The sequence below is a fragment of the Python bivittatus genome, unplaced genomic scaffold, assembly GCF_059951505.1.
Source record: "Python bivittatus isolate LINGU-HERP-01145 unplaced genomic scaffold, Pbiv_v1 ctg000580_np1212, whole genome shotgun sequence".
In the NCBI taxonomy this organism is placed as follows: Eukaryota; Metazoa; Chordata; class Lepidosauria; order Squamata; family Pythonidae; genus Python; species Python bivittatus.
The window spans coordinates 28200925-28216856 of NW_028277087.1; the positions used below are offsets into that span (position 1 = coordinate 28200925).

Below are 15932 nucleotides of genomic sequence, written 5' to 3' on the forward strand. Positions count from 1 at the left end.
TCCTTTTTTATAGGAACATTCTTTTGAACTGGCACAGAAATTAAGTGACAGTTGGGTGCCAGAGGTGGCATACTTGGCTGATATATTTACTTATCTGAATGACATTACAGTAGTGTTTCGCTGCAAGGTATAAACATATAACTAGATTCAAACATCAGAATAAAACAGATGCAATTCAGTTTAAATTCACACTTTGAAGTGAGTTTATTTCTAAAATCTTATGTGCTTTCCAAATCTCAGTGATTTTTTTTAAATTAACAAATGAAATTTCCCTCAGAGAAAATGTCAAAATCTTGATGATACAACACTTTCTGATTTATTTATCTGAAATAAACAGATTTATATTCTGTTCTCCTTCAACAGAAGTATTTGACCAGGTCCAGAATCATTTTGTTGAACATACTGCATCTGAATTACTATCAAAGAAGAAACAATGTAGGCCCATTTTGACTAATTTCACATTATAAACATTTCCTTGTGCAGATTTTCTGGCTAGAGCTTTTAAAAGAATATCCTCAAATTGCCAGTCAAGACTGAAATATCTTATGCCATTTGCAACAACATACCTTTGTAAGAGAACCTTCTTTTTATATGCAGCAAGTATAAAAATAGGCTAAATATAAAAGATGATCTCTGCTTACAAGTAGCACCAATTGCTCCAAATATTAAACTTTTACCAAGGAAAAGCCATCACACCTAATAATCAAACATTGATCTGTTTGGTTAAAACATTGATCTTACAAGTTAACTGTGAAATTCAAATTTGTTTGTTTTTTCGGTACATTCAAAATGTTAATTTTGCATTTACAATAATCAGTTTACTTCTTGCTTTACTGCCAATTTCTATCACTAGTAAATTTCTTCTTGGTCAGGGATTCCAGGAACTTTTCTTTTAACTAACAGTTCCACAGCCTGAAAAGTTTGAAAATCTCTGAAGTGCAACATTGTTAAGCACATTTTGAATTTTTCAACACTTATTTACAAAATGTTGAGGTGATCAGATTGATCTAGAATTACAGCAATATTCCAAAGTGACCTTACTTGAATTTTATACACTGAGTGATGAAGTATTGCTGTTTTGTCAAGGACAATTAAATCAGTAACTTCTATGTAGGAAATTTGTGTCAAGGACCAACCATCATTATTTATGAAGTATTGTACACCATTAGAGTACTTTTCTGGATATAATGACAAAAATAAATCAGTTCACTCTTCAAAGAACAAGTACACTATTTTTAAAAAGTTTATATCCATTCACACTTTCTTTCTCTTCATCCCACCCTCAGCAGTCTTATACTGTATATACCTAAAAAACCTATTCCAGAGAATTGCAGATCCTCTTGAAGCCTAGGAGAGGATTATATGTAGCTATAACAGGAAAGCAGAAATCATCTGATACTGCACAGAGGGATCGTACAAATCAAGTACCATTTAGGTTGAAAGACTATTGATTTTGGCTGGTGTGGATCTTCCGGGCTGTGTGGCCGTGTTCTTGAAGTTTTGTTTCCTAACGTTTCGCCAGCACCTGTGACCGGCATCTTCAGAGTGCAGGAGCACAGACAGGAGCAGTTCTCTCTGTGCCCAGGGTGATGTGACCCTTCTGTGGGTATTTATAGAGATCCGGGGGGGGGAAGGGGGGATTGGGGGTGTGGGGGGGGGTTGAGTTACTGAGTGGCTGCTTGTTTTGGTGTCAGCATCTGTGTGTATCTTCCTGGGGATTAGGCAGGGCTTTTTCTTCTATTGAATTGTTAATTCAATAGAATTAACAGCGTCCACCCCAATATACAATAGAATTAACAGCGTCCACCCCAATATACAATTCACCATGGAAAAAGAAGTGGATGGCCAGCTTCCATTTCTAGACACGTTGGTCATATGCAAACCAGACCTCAAATTAGGACACAAAGTCTACAGAAAACCCACCCACACAGACCGATACCTACACAAAGATTCCAACCACCACCCATGTCAGAAAAGAGGCATTATCAAAACCCTCATGGATCGTGCCAATCGGATCTGCGAAACCCAATTCCTAAACTCTGAACTTAACCACCTTAATTGGGTCCTACAAGCGAATGGCTACTCCAAAAATGAAATAAAAAGAGCCATCAAACCAAGAAAGCAACATGCGACTGAAGAAGAAAAACAGCCACCCACCAACAAAGTATTTCTGCCCTACATCAAAGGGGTCACAGACCGCATGGGAAAACTGATGGAAAAACACAATTTCCAAACAATCTTCAGACCCACCAGAAAAGTACAAGAAGTGCTAAAATCAGCAAAAGACAAAAGGGATCCCTTCACCGCCGCAGGAGTATACCGCATACCATGCAGTTGCGGGCAAGTATACATTGGGACCACAAAACGCAGCATCCATACCAGGATAAAAGAACACGAAAGGCACTGCAGACTACAGCAACCAGAAAAATCTGCAGTAGCTGAACATGCTCTCAAGCACACTGGACACAAAATCCTATTTGAAAACACAGAGATACTGGACAACACCAACAGCCACTATACCAGGCTATACCGGGAAGCCATTGAGATTCACAAACACCAGCACAGTTTCAATAAAAAAGAGGAGAGTCTAAAAATCAACAAAACCTGGCTACCAATCCTGAAAAATACAGCCTGCAAAAGGTCAACGAACTCAGCTCAACCACCAGGACATGTGAACAGTTCACACAATGAACTTGCTAATCACCCCCAGCAGCCCTTATTGAATTAACAATTCAATAGAAGAAAAAGCCCTGCCTAATCCCCAGGAAGATACACACAGATGCTGACACCAAAACAAGCAGCCACTCAGTAACTCAACCCCCCCCCACCCCCAATCCCCCCCACACCCCCAATCCCCCTTCCCCCCGGATCTCTATAAATACCCACAGAAGGGTCACATCACCCTGGGCACAGAGAGAACTGCTCCTGTCTGTGCTCCTGCACTCTGAAGATGCCAGTCACAGGTGCTGGCGAAACGTTAGGAAACAAAACTTCAAGAACACGGCCACACAGCCCAGAAGATCCACACCAGCCATCGTATGCCGGCCGTGAAAGCCTTCGACAATACTATTGATTTTATTAATGTAGATGGTATTCTCGTTTCCATGCAAACAGACTCTTGTATTTTGGGTTTTTGGTTGCTTGTGTAACCTTTATGGTTTGTTGATTTTTGCAGCTCAGATGTGATATGACAACACAGCCTCTTCCCCACTTGCTTGGGGTACTACTGGTTTCCTTATCTACTCTATATTTTGATTTCTTGGGTGAAGGATTTGGAACTATAGCTATACCAGGACTGAAAAGCATATAGGAAGAAGATAAAATGGCTGAAATCTTGTTACAATACACTATTAATTATAAACACTGAATTATAACAGCAAAACTCAGCAAAACTTCAGATTGAGGAATCAGTTGATTCAAGAACTGATATGTTCCAAAGTATAACTTGACTTGATATGTTCAAAATTAATAATCTAAAAAAAAATTAAATATAGCAAACAATATTCAAGCTGGAGGCACAGGCCCTTCTCTGTAGTGCTATCACTCTACAAAATAACTCCACAGATTTCAGGTTAGCTCAAGGGTTTGGGTTTAGCTGCTGGTTTTGGAAGAAGATTCATTTAATGGCATTTTATTTACTATTGTGCTTGTTTATTAAATTATAAGTGGCTCTGACAATTATTCATTTATACATTATATATGCTAAGTTGTTACACAGAAACAATAAAATAAATATAGTACTCCATCTCATGTCCCTATGGAAGTACAGGTAGTCCTCACTTAACAACTGCAATTGGGACTGGCAACTCCATCACTAAGCAACATGGTCCTTAAGTGAGTCATCACGTGACCACGACTTGCAATTTCACTGCCAGCTTCTCCATTGATTTTGCTTGTTAGAAGCCAGCTGTGAAGTGTGCAAATGGCGATCAGGTGATTGCGGGGACACTGCCACGGTCATAAGTTTGAGGACTGGCCATAAAGTTACTTTTTCAGCGCTGTTGTAACTTCGAACAGTCACTAAACAGGGCAGTCATTAACCAAGAACTACGTATAATGTAAATTCTGATAAATTTATGTTTTATGGAACCCATCAAATGCATGTTAACTTAAAAACAATTTTAAAAACTAAAAGACTATTAATCTTAGTGAATGCTAGCCTTACTGTGGACAGGAAAGCTGATCAATAGATACATTCAGTCAGTAAAAATATGCAACTAGGCTTGGTAATAAATACTTTACAGTGAATACTTTAGAAAAATATATTTACAACAGGATACTTTTGGGTTGTATTTTTTATACTTTTTTAAAATTTAATTTTTATGTAACATTATATAGCATTTATATTACTTTGTACATTTTAGCATACATAGTTTAGTAACTTTCATTTTAGCACAATATAAAAGTACACTCTGTACTTTGCAAAGGAAGGATAGATAAAGGAAGGATTTTCTAAGTGATCCAGTTCCTGGCTACCACATGTGAAAGATCACTGTTAGGTTTGGCCCCAGTGGGCTACATCTAATACGTTCCCATGGAGCAACAAAACTCCTTACTCTTGTCTTCCTACACTCCTGCACATATCCCAAACCTACCCTGTAAGGTCATCTGTTCCTCCAGTGTATACTTCAGATGAATACAGGGCAGAGACAGAAACAGTTATGTTATTATAATTAAATATATAGCTCCCAGTTAGGAAGAAAGGTGTTATTTTGGGATAAGAAGCTTACCATATCCTTGACCTTAGCTAAATGGAAATAGCTATGCTCTTAGAAATGCTATTGCTTCCAGTTTGCTGAAAAATCTTAAAACTATTTTAAAATAATTTTTTTAAGCAAATTGTTTAGAATTTTTTTATTCCAAGCATCACCCATAAGTGTCATAAATCTCTCTGAGCTCCATGTGACCATAATGATATCAGAATCAGATCCTAACCACATTACTTTGCATCAGAAAAGCCTCCATGGCTACACCAGTTCTAGTGTAGTGTGACTCCATTAAAACTGGATGAAAAGCCTACAGGATCAAGTCAAGTAACAGTAAAAGGGTGAAGCAGTGAGGACAGCTAAACAATAGTAAACTTTTAAACTAGGAGTGCTGATTTAGTAACATCAAAGTGGTTAAAAATCTAGGTTCCCAGAAGAACTTGAATGATCTTGAGTCCCTTTTAATTACTTCTATCTATTGATTTTGTACATTCCACATCCAATATTAGCAGGCAGAACATATAGACTTGGGTCTTCAGCTAATCTCTTATTCCTTTTTCAATCTAGCCCATTACTAATTCCCTGCAACAAAAACTTGGAGAAAGCTAGCAGTAGCTATACATTTAGGAGCTGTCTATAAGAACACTATAGCTCTAATAGTGTCAGAGAACTCCATTGGAAAAGGGTCACAGTTCCAAAGGCAAAGTGGGTCAAAAACAGAGTCAGGCAAATTAATTATTTGTATAGTGTGACCAAGGAAGTTGATATTTCCTGCCCCACCTAGCCACATTTTAGTAAAATTGGTTTTTAGTATACAACTACACAGTACAACATAAAGTTCCAAGAAATGAAACTACAAGAGAAAAGTATATTTACAAAGTTGGAAAGCTAGCTGGCTGCCTAAATTCTATTACTGCCAGATTTTGATCACCCCATCCCAGGAGCAGGTGGCAAGGAGTGATGGAAGGACTGGATGGTAGGTTGCATTCACACAGGCTTGACTATGTGCTGACATGGTATGGAGAATTTGAGCTGTGCGATAGTTGTAGAAAAACACTTTGCCATCTGAACTCCCTGTCACAAGAAGTGTTCCATCAGGTGAAAACTCACAGCCTATTGCAAATCCTTCAACCTGTATGAGTCAAGAATTAAAAGTGTTTAAATAAATCAAGATGTTAATTAAGGAATTACAATATGATCTACAGCTTCTTGAAATTTTACACTATAATAAACATGTCAATCTTTACCATAATGGTCTAACTGCTTTCCTAGGTGTTTAGTAAAACTGCCCCATTAAAGACTTTTCATTGTTAGCAGAAGTTGCTGTATATGTGACAAGCCTATTAGAAACTAATAATGTTTTTGGTTATTTTACTATAATTTAAATTCTAAATTAACTAAAATACTGTACAGCCAATAGTATTGAAACCTATCAAATTCTAGTCCTACTGAAAAGTAGTAACATGAGTAGGTATATTAAAGGAACAAAACCTGTTGACGGATGCATACCTTGTGCCCTTCAAACCTCTTCTTCTTGTTGATTCGATAAGGTGGCAGACTGGAAAATAAAGCCATGTAGTTGCCATTTGTCTGAGCAACAAAGGCAAACTCTTTAGGATGAACTGAAAGACTTGGGCAGGTAAAACGCTCCTGGAAAGAGAATTGGAAAGAAGAAAAGTGAAAATGTTCATGGTCTCTGACTCAAACTCTGCAGTGCTTGCAAGTCATATGAGACCCCAGTCTCTTTTTGTGGCCCTAAAGATTCCCCCCAAATTGGCACCATCAAAAACTGGTGACCCAACAGGTTGAGTGTACAATTTAGGGGTGTCAAGTAAGATTGTGCAGTGCTTTAGATTCAGTTCCAAAAAAGATGCCCTAATATTGGGGGGCAAGAATATACCCCTTGCCTATCATTCTTCTCCCAGGATCACAAGGCAGCTGCAGAGAGCAGCTGCACGATTCTAAGAAAATATACAGCTGCCTTAGAGTTGTGACAGGTGCTGCACACATGCTCCCACATGCACCAAAACATCTCTTCTGAATTATTTCCAAAGTGTTCCACAGCCCTACTATCAAGTCTCCAAATGACTTCATGCATTTATTTTTTAAAATAAAACCTCAAATCCCCCCAAATAAATGTTTAACCTTTCCTATCCAGTGACATATATGTGTCACTATCATGTCATCTTCAACCTTTAGAGGCTGAATTTATACAAATGCTGCCCCAGCACAAAAAGATTGTCTCTATTCTACTGCAACCAATCCTGAAACAATTGAACCCCATCCTACCCCCGCAAAAAAGAATCTCTATTTCCATCTACCTCACCTCCTAGGGATTTCCTGAAGCTGATTGTAAGCTATTCAAGATAGAAACTTCTCTTTTTGTCCCCTCTGAAGTACCCTGTATTGCTAATGGTAGAATGTACAGTAAATTAAGCTAAATTGAAATTTCTTGGGAAATATATTTCATTTTCTGAAATTGTGTGTCTTTCTATATACTCATATTGCAGATTTACCCAATCCTTATGGATAATATTTCATGAATTCCACCGACCCAATACATTTTATCACAACAGAGTAGAAAATCTGACACAACTGTGGATTCAAAGCAATATTTATTAGTGAAGAAAGCAGTTGCTTTGACTTTGACTCCTTCTAATCTGTTCTAAGGCCTCAACTTCCCTCAATAATATATGTGCATGAAAATATAGCTGGATTCAGTATTAACTGGGCAGAAATTTCTCAGTCAGGAATGGCTTAAGGAAGTTCATTTTGAACCCCTCCCTAGCCTGTCGGAGAATAAAGCTTCCCACCAGAAATATTAATGAAATTCCTCCTCCCCGTTGTTTACCATCCCCAAATAAGTGAAGATTTTCAGAGGTCACCAATATACTTAAACATTATCTACAGTACATATATTTATTCTGAAAACGCTACAGATATGCACAAAATGATCTTCTAAACAAACAGAAATCAATGCTGTGGCAAGATTTAGCAATTACTAAAGATACCAAATACAGTGGAAATGAGAAATGCTTCTAAACAGAAGTTTCACTTTTGTAAAATAGAGCTCAGGATCCAGTTTTATAGCTCTGTTTTCTATATACAAAGTGCCAACTTTCATTTCTTCTTGACCACTTGTTTAAGCCAGAAAATGACATTAACTTTCATGATATTTTTTTTTCTAATCTCCCAACAACTTTTTGAAAAAGTTTGCAGTTTTTCCAAACTGAGTTTATGAGCAAAATGCAGATCCTTCGAAGTGCTAATCAGATTGAAATTATTTAAACATGCTTATCACTGTTTAAAGTGGAACACTGACTTCTGGGAGTGCACAAGCTGCTTATCTGCAAATTTAGAAACAGAAATTAAAGATATTAAAGGCGATTTCTAATAATTGTTAACCACACCCACAACAATTTCTTTCAAATACATACTGCCTCCAGGGAGAGTATTAAACTACCCTATTCAATCTTCCTCTTCTCTCCAGAGGAAATAATCTTGTTTAAGCTTCTGAATACATCAAAATGGAGCATGCTGCAGTTCCTTATTCACTGAACTGGGTTCCTTTTGAAGTGCAAATGCCAAACCAACTATAAAAGTTTTTGCACAGAACTGTGCATCTGCAAAACTGGACAAAGGCCACCTTGGAAGATGGGAATAGGAACATGCTATTGAATCATACACTCCACTTTTTACCAGGGCAGAATTGTCCTTTCAAAACTGAATGGATACCAACTGATTTTATTCTTTGCATTTCCAAAAGAGATTAAACTTGCACTGAGTTTGCACAGAGGTTCGGCTATGATTGAGAATGGTATTCTTCCCTAAGGAACTTATAAGGCCTCTTTTTAAAATCATCAAATGGACAGCATCTTCAAAGGAGTCTTCAGGCTGGACAGTAGATAATGTCCTACTTATTCTAAAGCTCCAAGTATTTCCCTCATGAAGAAACAGAAATGAGGCTCCCCATGCTGAAAGAGTTATATGCATACAGAACACCTCTGCTATGAATTCTGTCTTTTAATAGCAGGGTGTGAGCTTTGGATACCAGGGAGAAGGGCTCTAAAGCCCCAAACATCTCTTATGTTCCACTGTGTGTACAGCCGACATATCAAAGGCAAATTAAAAACTAGCTTTAAGAGATTTAGCATGCAGAATTCTTTTTTTTTTAAAGTATTTGTTCCTCCAGGCAATATTAACTAGTTAGTCTGGTAACAGGTCTCAAACAGGTCTCAAAAAGGATCAGGTAACATCATCTGTTATCTGATCCTTTCACTCAGAGAAGCCATGGAGTGAACATGGGGCCAAAGCATGTGCTCTGTCACCAAGTTAGAGACAGATGATAATGATTAGAACAGAAGTGGGCAATATTTTCATGGCCAGAGGCTGCACTTTTAATCATGCCTCCAAAAATCAGTATTTTTGCCCTAAATTTTGGAGTCATGACCTTAATCTGTTTTGCAAGCCATAAAAAGATTGCAGATAGGGCTGCATGTGGCATGTAGATTGCCCATCTTTGGAACAGAAGGCAGAAACTCCTCACAACTGGGAAACAAAGGGTATCCATTACTTTCTGAAAGCAAGACAGTGCTCTCTTGCATCCCAAACTGCCAATCTCAACTCCAGAGAGAAATATTCTCCAATCCCTGGTTGCAATAAATCACTTCCCAAGAGTCAATAACATGTCTTATCCTGACAGATGTTTCATTGGCAGGCATGCACCTACTTTGCTTCTCTTTGTCTTCTAGCGTATATGCTCCAAGCCAATTAGGACTGATCTACCTATTTATTAAACATTCTGAAGGCAGCTCATTAAAAACAAAATTTCTTGGCACCAGGACAGTGAGTTCAAGATCCTTATTTTCCTCCAGCTCAGAACACTGGTGACCAAAAAGTTAATCAGTAGCTTGAAAAGCACCAAAAAGTTAATCAGTAGCTTGAAAAGCACAGTGAATATGATCCAGCATTGATGAGCATCATCCTTGCTAGTTCTATTTTTTAAAAATATTTCTTTAACAAGAGAATGATTATGCATCCTGTGAGAAGGTCCCCAAATGATCCCCCTTTTTTTCTTCCCTCCCTCCCATGTTATTTCCCATTTTTCCCCCCAGGAAAATACCAATGCACCTATTTAACAATATCCCATAAAATACAAGTAAAATTCAAACTGCAAAAGGTATAACAAAGTAAAAATTCTCTCAATCAAGTTTAACTCCTGGTGACTACTTAGACATGTCCATGTAGGATTTTTTGGCAAAAGTATGAAGGGGATTGGCATTTTCTTCCTCTTTCTTCCTCTCTTTCTCTCTCTTTTTCTATAGCCCTGGGATTTCTGATGGTTTTCTCTCCAAGTACTAATTAGCTCTGACCTTGCTCAGCTTTTCAAGATCAATCACACATTGCCACCTGGGACTACAGAAAGAATAGCAGTTCAAATAAACTGGGGGAGATGGGTGGCATATAAATTTAATAAATAAATAAACTTCCCAGGAGAAAATCAGGTTACAATGCAATTGGTCAAAGATGGCTCATCAAAAATGGTCTTCACTGAGATGGAAAACAGGAGAAACTGTTCATAGGAAAAAAAGCTGTCCCTCCAATCACCAATTGTTGAGCTTCTGATAGTATGTAGATTTAGAGAAAGTCCTCTGAGGATATCCTTAATACTTTGATAAGTTGGTGTGAGACAAATATTGAAATGCTTTAAAGAAAGTTTCACTTTCCTGGTACCTTGAACTGATAATGCCTTAAATCAAAGACAACAGTTTTGTTAAAATTATAATTCCATGTCATCTATTGGGGTAGATGAAAATTCCAAATAAACATGCAGTGAACTGAAGTATGTGACTACTGTGCTGTTTCTACAGAGGCTAAACTGATCTTGGGCTGTACTTGAGCTTTATAAGAGAAAAGTCAAAATATTTTGTGATCTTTTAAGAAACACAACACAAAGTTCTTTCAACTGCTTCTCAAGCAAACTGTTGGTTGTTGGTAATTTTTTCACACATGGCAATATAGGAACCCTAAAAATAAATAACAAAGTAAATATATATCTCACATGAAAAATTTGATTGGAGATCTTTGCAGCAGTTTGGAAATCCCAAGCAATGATGGTACGGTCAGCTGAGTCTTGGCTTACTGCATCAGTACTGGTAAGAAATTCTTTTCCTTCACAGAGAAACATAATGTCCAAGGTTTGCTGAACTGCAGCTTTGTAGACTTTTATAATCTGTGATTTTAAAAATTCCAAAAACTAATAATTTATTTGTTCATTATATTTCTATCTTTTTTCCTCCAGAAATTCAAAGCAGTACATATAGCACTCCGCCCTCCCATTTTGCCTCACAATTGCAATCCTGTGAGAGTAGCTTAGGTTGAGAGAAACAGTGAGAGAGCCCAAAGCCCCTAATGAGCTTCCTCGGGCTAAGGATAGATTTAAATCTGTGTCACCCTGTTCTGACCCCAACTTCTTAACCACTACACCTCTACTGGCTCTTCCAATCTATTTTTCTACCAGCTACAATGGTATTATTTTATGGTAAAACAGCTGTGACTCACAGCACCAGAAGAGAAGAAATTCATTCAAAATTGGGATGAAAAGAGAATGCAATCTTAGAGCAGAGATGGACTTATATTTCAGCAACTGGAAACCATAATTTTTTTCAGGGAGAAAGAAGGATCTTAATGGGGCAGTAAGTCATGCTAAGTCATATGGAAACTGGATATTTCCCTTTTTCCCCCCCTTAGGAGGCCAGGAGTTTTCTACATGTTTCTTCGACTACCTAGAGCTTGTTGTCTTCTACAGTCACCAATAATCCAAACTATTATTTGACAGTTGACAGTAGTAAACTCAATCTTACTGAATATAAAAGAATAGATAAGACAGTGTGATTTATGTCCACTGTTTATTGTCATTGGCTTGGATGGGACCATATGCTATTAGGTTCTTTCTCTTCCTAAACCTAATCCATCACTTGACTACTTTGGGAGGGAAAAGACATGGTTAGGCCCACTCCATAAACATAACTGTGACCAATTATCACATGACTTTTGCAGTCTGGTTATTCATCTCTTCAGGACCCTTTTATGTCTTATATATTAAAATTATTGACAGAGGATGGTATGTAATACCATAATAAACACATGCATGCTGCAACAAGAAAACTACTTTTATTGTGATGGGCTCCAGCTTAGCAGCATCTTCCAGCTCGCTCTCAAGTGATTCCCAGCTTCCCTTCTCAGACAAAGAGACAAAAGGCATCTTTGATGACTGGATAAATGAAACCTGTCACTCAAAGTAATTTAAACCAGAAACACTAACTCTCAGCTGGATCCCTGAGGGATAGGGTATAAAATGGAGAGGGTTGAGGTTCTAATGGTCTGCAAATATCATTTAGAGAAGACAAATTGGGAGGTTTGAGCAAAAAATACATGTCCAAGTAAAGCTCTCATATAAGTATCCCGAAGTATACTTTAATCAAAGCAACTGATTTAAATATTAGTAGCTTCAGCTAAAGAAGGCTTGAGCTAGTAACAGAAGAATCTGGAGTGGTTAAGTTGCTTGGAGCTAAGTAGCTAGTTCAGACAGAATAATCTCTAAAAGTTAAGTTAAATGTATTTATTTATTTATTATTAAATTTATATGCTGCCCATCTCCCCAAGAGGGTGACTCTGGGCAGCTTACAATTAAAAACCAAGAAAATAAAAACAATAAAAATATAAATATCCCCCAATTAAAACACAAATAACAAATCTATAAAAGCAATATACAAATCAAGAAGATGGGGAAAGCAGTATCAACCATCCCACGAGCCAATTCCAGCAATGCGAGCCTCCATCAGGCCCCCAGGCCATCCAACATAGCCATGTTTGTACACCTTTTCAGAAGGCCAGGAGAGTGGGGGGCAGCCTGGACCTCAGCTGGCAAGCTGTTCCACAGGGTGGGGGCCATGGCAGAAAAGGGCCTCTTCCTAGACCCCGCCAGCCAAAATTCCTTGACGGGCAGGGTCTGCAATATGCCCCTTCTGCCAGACCGAGTGGGGCAGGCAGATATAACGGGGGTGAGACAGCTCCTCAGATAACCTGGTCCTGAGCCATGAAGGGCTTTAAAGGTGATAACCAACACCTTGAATTGGATCTGGAAGCAAACCGGCAACCAATGCAGCTTGCGTAACAGAGGTGTTATGCCGCCCTAGGGGCATTCAAGATTGTCCGCACCGCTGCATTTTGTGTCAGCTGTAGCTTCCGAATACTCTTCAAGGGTAGCCCCATGTAGAGCACATTGCAGTAATCCAAACAGGAGGTGACCAGGGCATGAGTGACCACGCTCATTGTATCTCTAAGTAAATTTGACCTTAAGAAATACTGTCATCACAAAGCCAAGCCTGAGTATCTTATAAAACAGGGGTCGGGAACCTATGGCTCGCGAGCCAGATGTGGCTCTTTTGATGGCTGCATTTGGCTCGCTGCCAAATCTTTAATAAAAAAAATAACGGGGTAAGGCTTAGAACACGTCTTCTATCCGCCGAGCACAGGCCACGCCCTCCTTCGCATCGCATCCGGCATCCTTGGGACTCACCCTACCTTGCCCCGCAGCATCCGCGGCCGAACGGGCCTGGAGCTGCATCATCCTCCACAGGCAGCCGCAAATCGAGGCCCCGGCTTCGGCCTAGCTCCCGTTGGCAGCCCACGTGAATGCGATCCGGGTGCACCGCTTTGTATCCTGCTTCCGCTGCCCTTGCTCTGTTGGGTGAGTCCTCATCTTGGGCTGGCCCCCTGTTTGTGGCCCCAATGAGGTACGAGACATATTTCAGGCATGGTGCCACTTTCCACCAGTGGCCAAAAATCGAGCCCCCGGCTTGGGCCTAACCTCCTTGACGGCCTGTAAGGGTCCATCCCACCAGCTACACCCGCAATTGGCTACCCTGCCTTCATTACCTCTGCCCTGCCCCACGGACCACTACCTGGGGTGGTATCCTCCTCACCTCAGTCAGCTAGCTAATTGCAAAAACCCTTTTACTGAAGAAGATGCCTAAAAGAAAAAAAGATGAGGAGTATCGTACTTTTCAGCAGGAATGGACAGAGGAATTCGCCTTTGTGGAGAGAGCAGGTTCTGCAGTGTGTCTAATATGCAATGATAAAATTGCATCGATGAAACGGTCAAATATAAACCAGCACTTCGACACACGCCATACTACATTTGCATCGGAATATCCTGCGGGGGACAGCAGGAAGAAAGCATGTCAAGAGCTACTGTGCAGAGTGCAAGCTAGTCAGCAGCAACTCCGTGTTTGGACCCAACAAGGTGACTGGAATTCGGCTAGCTTTGCTGGCGCTTTAGCAATTGTGAGAAACGGAAAGCCATTCACAGATGGGGAGTATGCCAAAACATTCATGCTTGATGTTGCCAATGAACTTTTTGACGACTTTTCAGATAAAGACAAGATAATCAAACGAATAAAAGACATGCCTCTGTCGGCAAGAACTGTTCACAATCGTACCATCATGATGGCAAATCAAATTGAGGCAACACAAGTGAAGGACATAAATGCAGCACCATTCTTTTCTCTCGCTTTGGATGAGTCAACAGACATAAGCCATTTATCCCAGTTCAGCGTGACTGCAAGGTATGCTGTCGGTGACACACTACGTGAGGAAAGTCTTGCTGTTTTCCCTATGAAAGGGACAACAAGAGGGGAGGATTTATACAAGTCTTTCACTGAATGAAGATTTGGAAAGACTTGCACGACAGCAAGCAGAGTTGGCGAGCAAACACAAGTGGGGAGAAATGAAAAAACTTCAACCCGCGGACCAGCTGATTGTCAAAACTTGGAACGTGCTTCCCGTCACATACCACACACTGCATCATGTGAGTATTGCTGTACTGACAATGTTTGGCTCTACGTATGCATGTGAGCAGTCTTTCTCACATCTAAAGAACATTAAAACCAACCTACGATCATGTTTAACGGATGGAAGTCTCAACGCCTGCATGAAGCTTAACCTCACCACGTATCAACCAGACTACAAAGCCATCAGCAAAACTATGCAGCACCAGAAGTCGCATTAATGGTAAGAAGTACTTTATTCATCATTGGTTAGCAACAGCATAACAACGTTATTAAAAAGAATTCAGAGACTTATTGTACTTTAAAAGTGTTGGTCTTACATAAAATGCACACATTTACTTGTATTTAGTTTTAAACATATTGTATGGCTCTCACGGAATTACATTTTAAAATATGTGGCGTTCATGGCTCTCTCAGACAAAAAGGTTCCCGACCCCTGTTATAAAATGATCTGGCAAATATATTTATAAGCAATTGAAACATTGTTTTATCAACAGCAAACTTGTTAACTTCAACTTATACAGAGATATGCCAACTTCAGTTTACCATTTTAAGTTGAATAAATATTACTTTATTTCTCTTTCTAAACATTATACCACTGACTAAGCCTATCTACATTCTCTCTGTGTTACACTAAGTCACACTACTAAAATAAGCAGACGGGTTCCAAACTGGGGCAAGATTTGGCAGTGGCAACACCATCACGAGGGAACTTAGATAAGTCTCTAGAGTAACATATTTTTAAAAATTATTTGTTAAGGAATAGCTAAACAACCTTCAGATTCCTGACAGCATTTTCAATCTCCATTTAATAGTTATCTTTTTCCACATGGGCTTTATTCAACTAGCACTTTTATTAAACTATATGGAGCCCAAATTCTGAAACAGCATCTTGGAATCATCACTGTCATCATAATCATCATCTATTAATACTGCTACTGCTTACTATTAATTTCAAAGGTAGCCTTTTACACTATTTAATGGATGATCTAAAAAAAGCTTTTGATACTTCTTTTGATGTTCTCTTTCTAACCATTGATCAAATTTCTTTCAAGGAGGAAGAGTGGACCTTATATAATAGAACCTTTCTGTATGCTTTTAAATAAGACTTTATTAGATTTCTTGATATTTTTATTTTACAAAGCACATTTTATTCTAACATTATGCATTCTCTTTCTGCACTTAACTTCAAAATGTCAAGTTGTCTTCAAAGAAAGACTAGTGTTCCTATTGTTCATGCTAAAAATAAGGCAAGAACCCTAAGCATTGGAGGAAGCTGAGTCTATAGTGGTTAGAATATCAAACTAAGCCTGATTATTATCCTATAGAACAAGGGATATGTATCCTCCCGGTGTTTTTGGATTTCCACAATACT

The 15932-nt window shown here is 38.9% G+C and overlaps 1 protein-coding gene across 3 annotated transcripts in view; it reads right to left on the reverse strand.

Annotated features, from left to right (window-relative positions):
* Nucleotides 1-2945: 2945 nt before the first annotated feature.
* The window catches only part of WDR25 (WD repeat domain 25), a 95888-nt gene continuing 82901 nt past the window's right edge, over nt 2946-15932 (reverse strand). For 2 of the 3 annotated variants that reach the window (XM_025170041.2, XM_088149841.1), the window contains exons 5-7: nt 10768-10938; nt 6216-6356; nt 2946-5838 (exon numbers count right to left, since the gene is read on the reverse strand). In XM_025170041.2, coding sequence (XP_025025809.1) covers nt 5617-5838; nt 6216-6356; nt 10768-10938 — 534 coding nt within the window. In that variant the 3' untranslated portion in view covers nt 2946-5616. The remainder of the gene's footprint in view (nt 5839-6215; nt 6357-10767; nt 10939-15932) is intronic. The other variant, XM_088149842.1, reaches the window with a different exon arrangement.